The 17,945-nt window shown below is 41.1% G+C and overlaps 2 protein-coding genes across 4 annotated transcripts in view; both read right to left on the reverse strand.

The window, feature by feature from the left end:
* Nucleotides 1-2,367: 2,367 nt before the first annotated feature.
* Nucleotides 2,368-17,945, reverse strand: part of LOC145439741 (polypeptide N-acetylgalactosaminyltransferase 6-like) — a 37,834-nt gene continuing 22,256 nt past the window's right edge. The window contains exons 2-12 of the mRNA XM_080317352.1: nt 12,082-12,603; nt 9,472-9,759; nt 7,447-7,606; nt 6,839-6,991; nt 5,956-6,086; nt 5,675-5,893; nt 4,648-4,830; nt 3,522-3,653; nt 3,324-3,458; nt 2,857-2,988; nt 2,368-2,719 (exon numbers count right to left, since the gene is read on the reverse strand). Coding sequence (XP_080173478.1) covers nt 2,603-2,719; nt 2,857-2,988; nt 3,324-3,458; nt 3,522-3,653; nt 4,648-4,830; nt 5,675-5,893; nt 5,956-6,086; nt 6,839-6,991; nt 7,447-7,606; nt 9,472-9,759; nt 12,082-12,564 — 2,133 coding nt within the window. The 5' untranslated portion in view covers nt 12,565-12,603 and the 3' untranslated portion in view covers nt 2,368-2,602. The remainder of the gene's footprint in view (nt 2,720-2,856; nt 2,989-3,323; nt 3,459-3,521; nt 3,654-4,647; nt 4,831-5,674; nt 5,894-5,955; nt 6,087-6,838; nt 6,992-7,446; nt 7,607-9,471; nt 9,760-12,081; nt 12,604-17,945) is intronic.
* LOC145439717 (disco-interacting protein 2 homolog C-like) overlaps nt 13,664-17,945 on the reverse strand; it is a 31,999-nt gene continuing 27,717 nt past the window's right edge. For 2 of the 3 annotated variants that reach the window (XM_080317284.1, XM_080317282.1), the window contains 3 exons: nt 17,329-17,452; nt 17,182-17,266; nt 13,664-16,104 (listed from right to left, as the gene is read on the reverse strand). In XM_080317284.1, coding sequence (XP_080173410.1) covers nt 15,937-16,104; nt 17,182-17,266; nt 17,329-17,452 — 377 coding nt within the window. In that variant the 3' untranslated portion in view covers nt 13,664-15,936. The remainder of the gene's footprint in view (nt 16,105-17,181; nt 17,267-17,328; nt 17,453-17,945) is intronic. The other variant, XM_080317283.1, reaches the window with a different exon arrangement.

The following is a 17,945-nucleotide window of genomic DNA, read 5'->3' on the forward strand; positions in this document are numbered from 1 at the left end:
TGATGCTGCAAATATGCTTGGAGGTGTTGGCATGTGTTGAGGATATGTTTCGATCCTCGGCACAGCAGGATGGATCACAAAACAAAATGGCGCTATGCAGTCTACGCGGCCGCATGTCATTTTCGACAGCGAGATTGATTATCGTGAATTAGGTCTTGGACAAAGCAACGATAGCAGCGCGTCGTATCCGAGCTAAGTAGTTATAGTATACTATAAACCTGATCCTCGCACCGCCAACGAGCCGTAACCACAATTCTAATACCGCACCAATCCATACACAATAATACACCATACCGGTAGCTTTCAAAATACCAGTTGACGGGCTTCGATCGATTGTCGACACGTGATGATTTAAATCAGCCTGACCAGAACCCTAAGTATGATGCAAATATGCTTGGAGGTATTGGCATAGCATGTGTTGAGGATATATTTACGACACATACGTGAACACAACTGACTGTCTGTAGCGAAATTTGTCGACTTCGAGCGATAGTGCGTGGCTGTCGAAGCAATAGTTCCTTAGTATGATATTGTAAATATGCGTGGAGGTGTTGGCATAACAAGTCTTGAGGATATGTTACGATACACGCGAACACAACTGATTGCCTGCAGCGAAATGAGTCGCCCTCGAACGAAAAGTGCGTGGTGAGCTCGTGATCGATATGTGTATGTTACAGACGGGGAAAGCATTAGTTCGCCAACAGATCGATTCAAGTTGTATATCATGTACAGCATACAAAATTAATATCCCGTGGTAAATTGAATATCATTTGCAGACACCGGGATGATTACGCTTGACCAACCGTGAAGCAGTAAAAAGAACCCATCACATTGTTTGGTTGGGACTGTCTGTCCTAAGACGCTAGAAAGCGGTAAAGGTGTGGAACAGCAGTTTTTGCTTGCACCAATTACTACAATATCGGAAATTAACACGTTGATGCGAGTCAAATTGAGAATGAGCTATTTCTTTAATTACTTATTATATTCTAAATGGTACTTTATTCAAGTTAATCTATGTCGGGGGCGCCTAATACCTATTTCTAATACACGACATTCTGGTTCTCGATATGACTCAAAATGACACACATATTTATAACCAGAACATTTCTCCTTACTATTTAAGTCGACAACAAAGCAAGAGCAAGTACGACAGTATGGAACAGACTACATGCGTCACTATGCACAGCCGAACGTATAGACACCTAAAACACGCACCAGGATCTCATGGATCAGAAGAAAACTATACTGACGTCACGACCGGCAATTATTCCTATGACCCACCGTACACGAAAATGAATCAACCGCGGAACAACAAGTCAACCAGTTTTACGGGTTATTGTTCCCAAGCCACTAAATTGGACCACGGAACAACAGGTCAGGGCAGGCAACTATGATCACCGTCGTGTACGACCGAAGTCAGCTGTGAATCGTGGAAAAATACAGTAAAATTACAATGTATTATAATCAGGAGGCGAGTGGAAAAGTACAAGTAGAAGTACTCCAGTCTCATGTCTGAGTACAAAGGTCAATCCAGATTCTTTGTTCGTTTTCTCTCTATCGCTAATTATTCCCCCTTTTTTTATTGCCGCACACAAGGTCATAAAAGTATTGCTGCAAAATTGAGAATGAGCTAATTCTTACACTGTTTATTATCTTGATAATGTTTGTTTGTTCTTTATAAATCGAGAATGGGCGTCGATCGCCCAAACTATATACTACTGGCATAAATGACGCTAAATAGAAAATTATTGGTTCGAACGAAAGTGACGACCTTTTTTTTAGTCAACCAACCACAAAGTCGGGAAAAATTTACCATTTTTTCCACAATTCCAAGTCTGAAAATTTTGAAAAGTGGCCTCGCCGATTCCAAAATATGGTAGCCCTACCCTATAACGGCAGTGAATTTGAACTTTCACTTCACCTTCTTACGATACCGAGAACCAATATCGTTGACTTATCATGACCATGCGACTAATATGAGTAGTATTTTATGGTTTTAAAGCAAAGACTATGCTGATTCACTTCGAGCACTGTCCAGAAGTGACTTAATTCCTCTTTCAATCTCTATTTAAGTAACAATATTTTCGACGCCCTTCTCAAAACGGTGGTACTAGTGCTGTATCGCTGAATGCCGAATATTCGTTGTTTCGAATTTCGTAAGTATAGCTCAGAGATATATAGAACTAAAATAACGATCTGGTACCAGTTCCTAGATACTCCTAGGTAGTTTTCGTACAGTTTTCGCGCCAGTGGTAAATCGGCGGTCGCATTTCGAAAATAACGCATCTGCATGCAATTTTGCAGCCGGAATTCGTCCGCTGCGAATTCAGACTTGGATGAGGATATGAGAATATATAACGTACACGCTGAAATGAAGACTATTATATATATATTTCAGAATGCTCGCAAGAAACAGATCATGTAAGATAAGTAGAAGAACGGAAATGTGTTTTGTCGAGTCAAACAATCTTACTCGATGCGCATGCTTAGACTTCTTACACTCAATCGTTCGTGCAGCATGCAATCATGCAAAACTCTTAACGAGGCACAGTGCTTATGAACCTAATTTGCAAGCGTCTTGCACGCAAACGTGTCGTCTTTGTTAAAGCCATTTCCAGGTTTGTCCCAATTTGCTGGACTTGTCGCAATCTTCCAACCATACTTTAGTAGTGGACGCAGATAGGCAAGTTTTGGTCTCCAAGTTCACGATTGTGTGATTCTGTGGAAATGTGATATAATCATGCACAACATATTTTGTTATTTTAGGTACTTTTCTCCTGCCAAAGCCAATAATGCTGCACTTGTTGCACGCAGCCTGCACTATCGTGCGTAATCCGTAATCTAATATGAACTGACCTCGGTGTAATTCCACCTCTGTGTACTGGGTACGTCAGGACCTAACACCGGGAAACTGCATCTCTGAACTTCGACCTTTGAACCTTTAGCTCCGATGCAAATATCACGTGATCCGGTTTGTCGAATTTCACCCTGCGAAGTGCAGACATCGTTATTTTCTCAAGTGTCTTCATTCATAGTAGGCTATGTATCGGGGATGACTATACATTTTACGAAGTTTCATTATGAAACTACTCACAACAAAACAATTATAAGCATGATATTATAGTAGGCTTACGAAGTTACGGACTCATCTATATGAGTGTAAATGCGGCGATGATGTCTGATGCCTGATGAGATGGAAAGCTTAGGGCAAGTACTTGACATCACAATGTTCAAAGTCGACATTTAATATAGATAAAATTGGTGTTGTGAACACGTCAAACGTATATTTCAGCTCCGCTCACTATGTTTCTGCATAGGCCTACCTGTCTAGTAAATTCGAATTGTTGTGTAGCTAATGCATCTTCAAAACTGTCCACGCAGAGCAGCCGGCCCGGAATCGCGTCGCTGTTATGAGTGTCGATGCATACCTGTGCCTTTTCACCAAATTTGCAGCATACCTTAATTTACGAAACAGATTAACTTTCCATTGCTAACAAATGCTACGGATCGAATGAGCTCACCGCTCCACTGTACTTGGGATTCAGTTCTGGGATATATAGTTCGGGGTAGACGGTTTCCAAATACCACTTGAACGGCTTGCATTGGAGACCCGCTTTGAGCTTCAATCGGGCGGTTAGATTACCAGCGTTCACCTTTTACATGTCGATGTTTAGTTGTTATTCATCATATATATTACACAGCTGCGGCAGTGGCCTATAATTACTATAATATCTGGCATGTGGTTACCCACGTCAGCATTGTAACAGAAGTTACTCTGGTATCTTTACTGTTGTCTTGCAGTTTAGATTACTTATTTGTGCAGTTTTCTTTGGAATCTGATGCATATAACCGAAATCGGCGACGATTTGGAAGCGCGGCCTACCTAAATCCATGATCGTTGCCGATAACTGTAGACAACAGCATTTCCCTGCGCGTACGATGTAATTGCCCCGGAATTTCGCATATAGTGATACCATCAAGGTTTAACTTTAAACACATCTGTATAGTCGGATCATATCTAATATTAACATTTCCTGACCTGCAGTCAGAGCTGGAAAAAGTAGTCCGCGTTACTACGCAAGTAACAGTAGAAGTAAGACCTAAATTTGTATGCGAATACAAGTAGAATTGTCAATCTCAACTACTTCAAGTAGAAGTAAAAAATGAGGGTATGGAAAGTACGCATAAGTAATTTTAAAATGTAGATTTGGTAAATGGGTCGCATACTTTTAACAGCTACACGGAGGTGGCGCTTTCAAAATTGCAGGGTGTATTTTCGTGACTAACGAAAAATATATAACACTACAACTAGGTGCATTTTTGGAACATATATTCAGTTGGTGTGATACATCGGGCTCTTTCGCCCAGTTTCCATCTCAATTTCACTCATAAGAGGAATGCAAGCATACCACCAAACTACTTTCGATATTACAAAACCCAAAGTGAAAAAAGTAAGTATAGTTTTGCCTAAAGACTGTTCCAATATAAGTGGAAGTATATATAACCACTTGAGTAAGTAAGTAGGCAAAAGCTACTTGAGTACTCGGATAAAGTAAAGTAATTCGTAATGCCCAGACTGTCCTATCTGCGCCTACAGTAGATAGGCCTCACAACAGGTCGTGGTGATGTAGCATGAATCACCGTTACCTCAGCAGCGTAAGGCAATCTTTTGAAAAATACGTCCTGATAGTTTTCCAGCCACACATTTGCGATTCTTTTCTTGTTGTGCAAAACCGTTTCCAAGTTTGCTGACTCGGGAGCTCGATTCCGAAAAATGTGCCCCACGTGACTGCAAGGTATGATTTCCAAACGTCCTCCACACATCCATGTCTAAAAAGCATGCGGACTACACTGCGAATGTAATTCGATGAATAATGCGAACCAATTTTCCAATTGAATATTTTTAAGATGTAAAAAAGAAATAAACTCGTAGTTTCTTCATGAATTATTAGATACGGGCCTGTCAATTTTCGTAATTCCGTGAAGAAAGATCAAGACTACAATTCCCTCTGAACACACTTTATGTAGCTTACAAACCATATGTTGGGCGTCGGAATATGCGTAAAAGTGGTGTCCGAACTCAGAAGTGTCATGGCGTGAATGTAAGGAATATTAAATTTGAGATTACCGATGACGGTATACGTTATTGACGAAATATGATACTGACAAAATTTCTTAATTTATGACCTCAAATTCTATATTAAACGGAAACGGTAAATATGATGTCATCACGGTTTGAATCATATTCTGAGGTCATCGTGTAGGCCTATGTGACAAGCAACATCGTAGCATCAAATGTTTCTTTTGATCAAACCCTATATACATTATTAGGGTACATTGCACATGCGAGCATTTGTGAAGCATCTTGTCATGTGAGTCCACATCAGTCTTACATTATCTTAGCAAAATTTCTGATTTTTCATCAATCAAGTTTCTCGCAACAATGACACAAATACATTGTCACATCTGTTTTGGATTAGATGAAGTTACAACAGTGAGTGATACGAGACTTGTTTAAGGCAGTTAATGTCTATATAGCTTCGTTGGAAGTGATTTTTCCATCCCTCTTGTGTACTATACGTTGCGGTTGAATACAATTGCATTTCTGTATGCAAAAGTTACGAAAGCGTAAATTGTGTAATAACACAAGGTTGAGTGCGCGCAGATATATTACCCGAAAAGAGATTTCCAAGTTCTCCGCACCCCAGACATCCATGCCATCATCGTACGAGCCGGTCTCGATGAAAGACTTTCTGTCAACCACAAACACTCCACCGGACATGGTCGGAGACGGAATGGGACTCAAGGGATCAGAATCAGGATCGCTGAATCGTTCGCGACTTGGCGGTATCCATCGGTACGTGAGACTCCAGTCGAAGCCACCTCTTTGTATCTGAAAGTATTGTTATTGACTTTGAACTCGATGGTGATTATGATCTGTGTAAGTTGAGACACCGTTTTCGTAGGAGTGACGCTGAATCCGAACGTTTCCTTGTCAATTATTTCAATAACAGGTATCGCGACAGTAGTGCGGTTTTGTCGGACTTTTTCAAGGAGCGGTTCGATCCATCCTTCGTAACATTCGCCTGTAGCAATTCGTGGCTATTATACGCAAAACCGCGCCGTCTGATAAAAGTTATATCCTATACGATGTCGCAGACGACATGTGGCTAAAACGATACTATAGTTTTGGTGATCAGTAATGTCCGAGATTGCCGGGCTCAATAAATTTCAGCGGTGGGAACTTATATGTGTTATTTTTAAAACAGGAATGAGCGGATGAAGAATTATCACAACGAACGTAAATAACGAACGGAACTTCATTTTCGTGACCACAGGAAAAGCTTTCAAGTCTAAAGATATGGGATGTACTTGCAGTTTCAGAGTAGGGAAAAGAATATCGATATGTAACCATTGCGATAGTAGGCTACCTATGGTGATTAAATTCCGATTCGAGTTGACCAGTCAATATCGCGTTATAACTTATAACAGTACCAATAACTTTTAAAGTCAACATATATAACCATTCGCTATTATAAGGAATATAAGGTCAGTTAAACACCACCAAAAGTAATTCCGTAATCTTGATTTCAAGGCTCTACCGGCGGGTAGCAATTACCGAAAGACGGCCTACATTTCTCGTTGACAAAAACACTGTTGGTTTGGTACCAAAGCGTAATCATTCGATACTCGAAAAAAAAACGGCTCTACTAGGCTACTAGACTCGTATCATTACAAATAATATCCGAATCTGGTCCGAGTGCTCAAATCGTTTTACCCGGCCCTACTATTTCCACGAGAGTGCAGGGACACGCAAATGATTTTAGTTTCAACTTACAATGCGAGTCAAGAAATGCTACCGCCTCCCCTTTGGCATTTTTCAAACCTAGCAGCCTTGAACGAGCGACACCTAGCGTTTCCGTTGACCTAACCAAAGAAACGATGGTGGACAGCTCTTCGACTTCGCGTTTCAATGCATCTCCGAAACTTCCTGAAAATACATAGGTACGACTTCATTCTAGGAGTTTCTATGGGACAGGCTGTACAGTGTACAGTGTACACACTAGACAAGCGCATCAGTCAAGCAAATGACGTAATAATAAGTTGTTATGACAGCTGAGAGCTGAGAGGCTACTGTACTATACCAGGGTTTATCAACTCTGATGCACATGCCCAATCTTGCATCTTGGAAGTAATCTTGCATTAATGATTAGTTTAAATATAACTTCGTTAATTGTTACCATGTAAATTCATAATATTATGCCAGGGTATTTTCGCGTCTACAAATTGTCCGAAAATCGTTATACCATAATCCAGTTAGAACAGGAAAATGTGTTGAAATTTGACTTTTACAACTCCTTTCAAATAAACGCCTGACTTTCATATGTTACGTGTAGAAAGATATCCTTCCCTACATTCGAATTCCAATATCAGCACTCCACTAACCTGACCGACTGTTATCATCAACCAGGATAATTTCTTTCAGCAGTGATTCGGGAACTGTTTCTAAAACGCTGTATAACGTTCGCCGCAAAACAGAGTACGCCTCATTTCGGAAGCAAATGATTACAGAAACACTGGGAAGAGGCCTGAGAAACTTTGCAGTCTGTAATCGAAAATGAATCAAGTTACCTGAAGAACAATAAATAATATTTTATTAACCAATCGTAATGTCGAATTATACATAGGATATACACTATACAGCGCCTACAGCTACAGCAGTATGGAGTCCATAGCAGAAGTTCTTAACCTGTCGACCACAAGAACATTTTGATGTGGGCAATAGACCCTTTTGGTGATTAGGAAACTAATAAAAAATTTCGTTTGGCACATGTTCTTATCCCAGAAAAATATTGCAATACGACTGAGTGTGTCAGTGGTATGTCTGTCAGTTCTAGAAATTTTGGTGTGCGAGTAGAAGTGCCGAAATTAGATTGCAAACTATTTTGAGTGGGTCAGTGAGGGGATGGGCCCAGGGATATTCTGAAAGCGGAAAAGGGCAACAACTGTTCAGTGGAGCCTATGTATATATGTTATCAACAGCTAATTGACAAACACATCGATTGATATATGACTGGCGTAGCAGCCGTACTCTACACTCCCTCCTGTGACAACTTTAGCAGCGTTGCCATATGTTATATTTATCAATTTTATGCCTAGGTGTTTCGGTGAGGGCGGCCTATTCCGCTCAGCCACTGGTGTGCTTAATACAGTCTCTGCGGTACTTGTTGTATTACATCTGATCAACTACATACGAATGTATTTTATAATAAGTGCTACTGGCGTAATTACCAAAGGTGCTCTGCTCTTGCGCCCCCTAGTTTCATACTTCAGCTATTGTGACATAATATATCTTCATGACGTTACAATAGTGATCTGTCGCGCTCGTGCGCGAGTCGTGACTGCGGATCACACTATAGATAACTAACCTCCGTAGGTTAGTTATCTATAATCACACTCATCACAGCAACGATATTTTTGTTTCCTAAATTTTGTGGTGGTATCGTCGATGATGAAAACGTGGGATTGTGATTGCATGAATTTTGAATATAGACACTTGGTCAATGCCACGTAGTGGGACTCGGCACTGTGTGACTGATTGACACCAGGGTTGTAATGACTCGAGTCATGACTCGACTCGAGTCACGATTTTCTGATGACTCGACTTGACTCGAGTCATTTTATCAAAATACGGAAATGACTCGACTCGACTCGAGTCAATATGTGTATTGACTCGACTTGGACTCGAGTCATTGCGCATGACTCGAACCAAGTCATATGACTCGAGACTCAGATGGCTAAGACCGACATTTCATTGTAATTTCGACGAATAGTAGAGTAACCACCCTATTGGGATTTCGTCTATTGGTACTGGTACTTGAAAATGCGGCCAGAAACTATTAAAAGTGAGGAAAATTAGTATATTATAAATGCGAACCATTCGATATCACCAAACAGAGATATAACAATGGGTTTAACAAGACTTCAACTGGAAACTGAGCATTCAACACAATGACTTGGACTCGGACTCGAGTCATTATCCCATGACTCAGACTCGAACCTCTGCTCGATGACTTGGACTCGGACTTGACTCGGTGGCGAATTGAAAATAACTCCCCTTGACTCGAGTCAAAACTATAAAAGTGAGATTGACTTGTGACTCGGAGCCTTGTGACTTGGTTACAACCATGATTGACACACATACTGGCCTGGGGCAGATGTTTGACGAATTGCACTGCGGCGACATATACATTGTCAAGGTGACGATCCGTCAAAGATTTTTCGATTTAATTTTATATCCAAGCCTAGCGCCTAACACGCAATTTTAAAAATCTCATCTAATTCTAATTTTAATAATTATCCCGCCAATAGGTGCGTTGTTTGCGACCACTGCGACGGACCCGGAGAGCACAAGCGGAGCTTATTGGCACATTTGCAAGTCACGGGATCGCGATATAAAACGAAACATACCTTGCATTCCTCCTCCCTTTTATCGCCAAGGTTTCTGTGAGGAGATATTATATCACTCACAATAGTGTTAAAGCCGTGTTGTGCGTATCCCTGTGATATGACTGCGCTGAGCGCTATACCGGTTTTTAGTGGTATGCGGAATGGATGGCCGAATTCGCCTGGTTCGTTGATATCGGAAGGTGGCTTTTTCAAGGTTGGTAACAACTCTATCGCTGTGTAATATGGACTGTCTGGAGAATCGACACTGGCAGAAAAGATATCGCCGAGCTTTTCGAGGGACTCGTTTTTCTGCAAAAATGGAAACGACTCGTGGGTGTATTTTTATGGAATAGAATATAGAATATCGTTGGGTTATATTTTTCATCTGAACAAGTCACACACAATGTACAATGCGATAGGACACAATGCGATGGCATGAACAGATAGGAGGATGTCGAACGACACGCATCAGTAGCGATCCTTTACTTTAACATGCATCGCAGGCATGTTATGGTGCTACATTCATGGTAGGCCTATGTTCGGACTTCTGTTATTAGGCTAATATTGGACGAAAAATGAATCTTGATGCAGGATTGCAGGCGGTTGATATACCACATGCAGAGTTTTAGTAAAATCTTTGAATACGGCAAGTCAGATATCGCATCAGTAAGTCATACATTGGCATGATGGGTTGGATGATATTACTGTAGTAACGTAACTGACGGTCTGTCTAATATACGAGACGTGAGTTCTCAAGCAGCCATGTATTCAGTGACGACCAAGCACCGAAGCACCGGCGATGTCGTCACGCCCTAGTGGCGCCATAGAGCTACCACTACATCTCCCTTCTCGGGACAAGCACAAAGGCTTATAAGCAACACAAACATATACCAGTCATTTCGATGGCGTGGGTTCGAATCCCACCGCTGCCACCATGTCGTAACTAGGGCTGGGCACAATGATTCGAGTACTCGAATCGGAATCGAGTATTAATTTTAATGATTCGAGTCGATTAGCAAAATACCATTTTTTCGAATACTGAAATTATACGCTCTATCGCCACTGAAAGTTGATTTTTGTCCACGAGAATTTAGTTTCTATGCTAATTTTAACTGTTCCAGCCTTGAAGCCTTGTTTGGCGATATCGCAGCATATGGAACATATGGAACATATTACAAAGCTACGGACGTGGCTGGACGTAGCGCATTTCTGAAGTCATGATTATCCCACAACATTGTCACCAAGTGAAATGAAATGGAGATGGTCAGAAAAAATACCAAAGCATCATTTATGAGATGGGTATCAGGCATTATATTATTTGTGGTGGCCTAAACGGTACATAATTGAACTAAGACGTATTACATTCCGTTATGACGTCATAATGGGTGATACTCGATTACTCGACTCGACTCGAAGCATATTCCGTGATTCAGAATCGAATCACTCAGGTACTCGATCTTGCCCAGCCCTAGTCGTAACGTGACTGACGGTCTGTCAAATATACGAGACGTGAGTTCTGAAGCAGCCATGTATTCAGTGACGACCAAGCGCCGAAGCACCTGCGATGTCGTCACACCCTAGTGGCGCCATAGAGCTACCACTACATCTCCCTTCTCGGGACAAGCACAAAGGCTTATAAGCAGCACAAACGTATACCAGTCATTTCGATGGCGTGGGTTCGAATCCCACAGCTGCCACCATGTAGTAACGTGACTGACAGTCTGTCTAATATACGAGACGTGAGTTCTCAAGCAGCCATGTATTCAGTGCAGAGATGAGCGGATTTGAAATTTCTATGTCCTAAACCAATCCAAATTCTAACCTTCAAATCTAAATCCTAATCCATAACTTTTTCATATTCAAGTCCATGTCCAATCCTAATCCGATTCCAACTGGAAATTCAGAAAAAATACTAATTTATGCAATTAAGGGATTCGAAAATTTTCTTTCAAAACCAACGATTCACTTGATTCAAGATAACTTAGTAACCATAAGTACATTAATGACTGATCTGAATAAAGTTTGTCGCCATTCGCAATACGACATTTCAATCTGCCAGAAAATAGGTAAATCCAATCCAAATCCTAATCCGTTCTGAAAAAAATGTCTAATCCAAATCCAATCCAAATCCGACAAAATTTCACAAATCCTGTTTTTCAAAACCTAATCCTAATCCATGCTCATCTCTGATTCAGTGACGACGACCAAGCACCGAAGCACCTGCGATGTCGTCACACCCTAGTGGCGCCATAGAGCTACTACTACAATTACCCTTATTTGATGATTCCAACAGATGTCGATAGATAATCAGGTCAAGCGTATTCTAAATCTAGAGCAGTGATTTCCAAACTTTTTTTACTCATCGCCCCTTTAACAAGCTCAGCATAGGTTTTCGCCTCCTACAGACTAGAGGCCATCATTAACCTTATACTTCTACTTTGCAGCAGTATTTAAGTAGGCTGTGTCCACTTACTCAAGTAGTTTTACATGCATATTACTCCTACTTCTACAGTTATATTCGCCGGTGTCTCGTCTCTCAAAATCACCGCCCAGCGCGGTGATATCGTCCACTACTGATCTAGTTTTAATCCAGCTAGATCCAATCGGAGAATATTTCATAATGAAACGAACCGTCATAATAAGGTCATCGCTTCTGTCGATGACCAGATTGCCTTCAATGACATCATTTTCTCGAAGCATGTCCTTGTCATCGACATCTACTTCGTCTGGCTTGTCTGGTTCTTCAAGCGTCTCTACAAATTCATTGTTATATTCGACGATGCTGCCTTCATCCTGCGCCACCATCACTACGACAACCTCGTCAACTTCAAACTTTTCCACCTCGCTCTCGTTCACTGAGCTGAAATCAGCGGGGACGTACGATTTTTGCGACGAATCAATATCCCACGGGTTTTGAATGAAGTTGATATCCTCATCGTACAAATCATCGTCTATATTTTGTCGAACTATCGAGAGTTTCCCTCCCCTCCCTTCGAAGGATTTGCTCGCAACAGAGTCCGTGTCATTTTCATTTGTGGCCAAGTATATGAGCAAAAGTAAACATGCCGCAAGGAACACATTTCCCAAATGCCTCACCAGTCGAGATGTCCTCATGCCGGAAGGACGTCGGAGTATAGAACTAATAAACTATCCCTTATACATTGATTGTCCATGCAAAATGTTTCGTAAATAGATAAATACTTGTCGTCAGGGTTAGGTAACCTGCATACTATCTGCATTGCAAGTGTTCTGAGACTAAACTTCACGTCGATATATTCATTATACATATTTGTGAAACCAATATGAATACAACTACAACTCATCCATATGAAACAGATGAAACGCGAGCAATCAATAATTTTCGGGTGGTGTGATGACCAATGATAATTCACACAGTTGGTTGTCAAGAGCACTCGACATTTCCAACTAGTCTAGCTATTATTTCGTGTCATGTTGTAATCATCATTTGGGAAGAATGTCGGTAACGTCTGCTCGTCTAGGTACATAGTCTACGAATGCATAAACGTATTTTTTGTGCGTATATTGCACTTATTTTCTATCAAATCGCAATATATATTGAGGACATTTCCAAAGACCCGATATAAGCGGGTTTGTTGTGATCAAAATTCAGTCGTAGCCAGGTAGGTAACGTGGACACTGGACACTGTGATTGAAATGCATCCACGGTCGGCAAACGCGTTGTCGTGTGGCCAGGCGTGTTTTCAAAACTGCTGCCCAACGGACCTGGTGCTGATTCAAGAATAATTTGGTGCAGTTTCTGTTGAGGATACATTGAACTTGAAGCGTTGTATTTGTTGTGCGTAAACGGTCGGTGAATTGACCAAATCGATATCTAACGGACAATATATATATTTCATGTTATTATGGCTATCTTGTGGTGTTTTGAATTGATAAAAGATACCAATAAAACGAACCAGAACATATTCCCAAATGATTCCATTTTGTGAGAATGTATTCCTATGCCGTTGGTCGCATTAAAATATAAGATACAAGGCACTTTAGTGATACCTCGTCTTCGTACTTGCAGAGGGAAACATAGAATCATCATGGCTGATACTCTCGTGGAGTCATTAATAAAAAAGTAGAAGTATCTCGTATATTTCTCCTCATAAGACAGTCGGCCTACGCAGAAAGTACAGCGCTCGAACTGACCTCCCCCTTCCTACCGGATCTCTTACCGACAACACGTACATTATATGCAAACTGGTATTATTACGGTATGGCAGATATTACACATGATACGACACAAAATTGCAGAATATATCTAAAACTGAATTAACACGCGAAAGCATAGAAACTGCAACAAATAGCGGCCGCCGCCCTCGGACACAGTAATCGCATTGAATGAGAGCGGGCCGCGCGTAGAAGTGAAGAAGAATACTCTGGCAGAATCACAGACATGAGAACGTGTCGATCAAGCAAACGGGTTGAAGTGTTATTAGCCGCTCACGCCGACGGATGTCACAAAAGCGGGCACATATGAACATGGTAACTGTAAGTGTAAAATAACATGCATCTAGTAAGGGTATTTGCTCCATAATAGTCTGTGTACGACCAGAAAATAGTGAAACACGGGGTGACTTGGTACGTTGTACATTGTACAAGGATGCGTGAAATAGTAATTGCTAACACTAGCGGAAAAGTATTTGGCAAACGCGGTATCTGCTTCTAATTCGTAGAGCCCTGGTACCACCACATATTACAAACACTATAACGGTGTCACATATATAAAAATTATCTTGTCTTGCGCCACTACATTAGATACGGTCTTGTGTATTGATTCAACTGATCGAATGCTACTTTACCGAGGTACGTACTATGTATATTAGGGCTGTTCAAAAATAACATTTTTTCCTGAATCTTGCTGGCTACGTGATTAAATCGTTAGGTTGCCTTAAAAAACGACGTACACCAAATTTGAATTCATTCCAACCAATATTCGCTGGTTTCGTACAGTTTGAAAAATTTGAATTTGCCCAAAAATGCAAAAAAATTTTTTTTCAAATTTTTCTGCCAACCCCATGAAATTGTTGGGCTGTCTTCAAAAACTGTGCAAAACAAATTTGACTCAATTCCAAGCCGTAGAAGCGGGAGTTATTCCAGTTTTTCGATGGTAATTCTTGGATTGTCCACCGATCAAGGATAATCCCAGAATTATCAAAGAAAAACTGAGAAAACTCCGCTTCTACAGCTTGGAATTGAGTCAAATTTGTTTTGCATGGTTTTTAAAGACAGAGCAACAATTTCATGAGGTTGGCGGAAAAATTTGAAACTTTTTTTTTTTTGCATTTTTCGGCAAATTCAAAATTTTCACACTGTACGAAATCCGCGAATATTGGTTGGAATGAATTCAAATTTGGTGTGCGTCGTTTTTTAAGGCAACCTAATGATTTAATCACGTAGCCAACAAGATTCAGGAAAAAAGGTTATTTTTGACCAGCCCTAATGTATATTGTATATACGAAGCTGGTCAAAGTAGTGAGTCATGTTACACCTCTACAATTAGAAGTAACTTCGTAAATTTCTACTCAATCAGAACTCAGAAGTAGAAAATGAAGCTCTAGTCTGAATAGGTAGATTTGGTCGAAGGGTTGCATTCCTTAAACAGTTAACAGGTGGGTCACTTTCCTAATTGCAGGTAGCATCTATGCGACCAACTCAACATGACGCTACAAATACTAGGATTGCCATATTTTCAGATCCGAAAAATTCACCAAGATACAAAAGATGAAGTATCATTCATAAATACGGGAAATTTGACTGCTAATATTGATGGGTTGACTAAAAAAAGGTCATTTTTCTGACTCGACTCTCGAAAGACCCGTCCCCACGTATAATCGGTAACTGCTCCTAAATCCGAAGTGTAAAAAGTATGTAGTTTTACCAAAAAAACTCACAAGTAAAAGTGACCGTAGTCTAAAATCGCAACTCTTTGAGAAATTTGTCCAAAATGGGAAAAACCAACTCAAATACTTGGTTACTGACCACCTTTGTGTGTATATCATCAATCGCATTCGCACAATGTACTGTGAAATCAATATTGAGCTTGAGCAACTGTCGCTATCCCCTCGGTATTATACGGAAACTATGAGAGATACACACACACTTCACGGTACTGTGACAGCTAGTACCACACACACACGAATCATACCAACGCATCGAACCGCTACAAACACTACAAGTGTCAATTGAAGGAAGCAGCACGTATATAACTTAAGAAGTACAATAACACAGCATGCGTGGGTGGGGGGTGAGAGGATACGCCGTAGGTGTAAATGCGCTAAACGCCTCAAAATGAAAAAAGCTTCTTTTACCATGAGACAAAGTACAATCATGATGAACGAAACCAATTTTTGCCTTTAAGCCCAAGCCGTAGAGTCATCTCGGACAGAGTATAAAATGCATAGGCTTATTTACAATGTCTTTCGGCTTGCCGGGGTGTGCGAGTCGGCGTCCGGCTTGAATTTACATGTTATAGGCGACGTAAATCGGGTCCAGGCGGTCCTGCAGGAAGGTGTCCCGGAGGTGCATTCTCTGCTTTTCACCGCGGGAATTGACCGGGATTGAGCCCGGGTCCAGGATGACCACGACGCCGGTGATCAGGTACTGTTCGCGCAAGACGATGTTGGTCACCTTGGGAGGAAAAGGCAAAAATTAGCGGTTGACTCACCGAGGCATTTTGCGCCAGTATCTTGCTACCCGCAACACGGCTACCGGTATTTAATATTTCGCATAAGCACGCCAGTTAAAAAATATTCTGTATTGGATTACGTGGTAACCTAGTGACACAAAATCCGTCATTAAGTGGTGCGTGTATTTATGGGGGTTCTTAGTGCTATATGCAACATTGCAAATAGGATCCACAAGCGCTAGTAATGTACGATAGTTTTGAAATTACGATAGAAGTTCGAAAAGTTTGACATGGTTTAGCACAGTGGTTCCCAACGTGGGCGATATTGCCCCCCAGGGGGCGATTTGGCGTTCTAGGGGGGCGAAAATGACGAAGGGGGCGACGATAGGGGGGCGAAAATAGCGAAGGGGGCGATGAGGCGTCAAAACAGCTGACCTTTCTTTTTTTTAGTAAACCCGCCGGTGATTACAGAATTGTATGCCCAATTTTCGGTACACAAAATTGGGGGGCGATGATCGGTGTTGAGCTTGAAAAGGGAGCGATGGGTCGAAAAAGGTTGGAAACCACTGGTTTAGCACGTTGAAATCTCGAATTTTGATTAGGAAAACATTTTGCTTCTTTATTATTTTCGTCTTAAAATCGAGTAGAAAATATTCTGAATGAATATATGTGACCCATAAATACACGAAATACACGCACCACTAAATTGAAATGACCAAAGTCTTAAATTGACTCGAATTCTTAAGATTTCAGATGACTCGACTTGACTCAAGTCACTACGATTCCACGAATATTATTGTGACATAACCAGAAAACTTCCGAAATGACTACACTAGAGTCTAGTCACTACAAATATTGTGGAAGACGTTTAAAATTTGTTTTGAAAAGTTTCAAATTGACTCGAAATCCGAAGATATGAGTTGACTTGCCTCGACTGCAGTCACGGATATTGCCATGACTTGATCATAATGCTATGACGCACAGGTCTTTTTAGTTGGAAGAAGCGCGGTAAAACACCGGCCGCTCTACTGCGAAAAGTCGGTAAGCGACTGCTACACCAACGATAACAAGAAACCCACCAGCGGCACGAGATCCAAAGCGCAATTCTCAGTCGCATCAAGTTCGACGGCCACGACGAGGAGATTGTTGGATAGAAATACGGCGCTGGAAAATCACAAATCGTCATCGCCGCCAGTGCGTACGAAAATAGTTCGTCCAATAATTACCAGTCCATAATCTTGCTGGTGCATCGTATCACCGAATTTTCGATGTCCATCGGATGATAACGCATCCCTCGGATTTCCAGCGTTTCCTCAAGCGAGCCAACAACATACAGCGCGTCGTGTCGATCTAAAATGAGACAGATGAATTAACGGGTTAAGATCTTAACACTACATAACACAACCATAAATGCAGTCAGCATTAAAACCTTCTAAGAGCTGTCTTTATCATCAATGACGTGACGTCACAGATGCAGCATGACGAAGTCGAAACGTATCATATTGGCAACGCCCAATTCGAAACTAGTGGGGTAAGGAGAAGGTACCATTGAAATTACAGCGGGATCTTAGCGACCAACACAAAAAAATGACTAAGGGCACTACAGATTGATGTAATTTTCAAAAATACATTCATGTATGGTGGATACAGGGCCTATATTCTTAGCCTAGTCCTTAATGACAACATCATTCATAAACATGACAGAAATGTATCCAAAAATTATTTCCTACTTCACAAAATCCAAAGAGTAAAAAGCCTAAGGCTAAAAGTGCTAAGTACTTGTGGGAAGTAGACATAAACCACTCAAGTAAGTACTATAAGTAGGCAAAGTCATCTTGAATAC

The sequence above is a fragment of the Botryllus schlosseri genome, chromosome 5 (genome assembly GCF_051294905.1).
Source record: "Botryllus schlosseri isolate E-star chromosome 5, Bs_hap1, whole genome shotgun sequence".
Taxonomy (NCBI): Eukaryota; Metazoa; Chordata; class Ascidiacea; order Stolidobranchia; family Styelidae; genus Botryllus; species Botryllus schlosseri.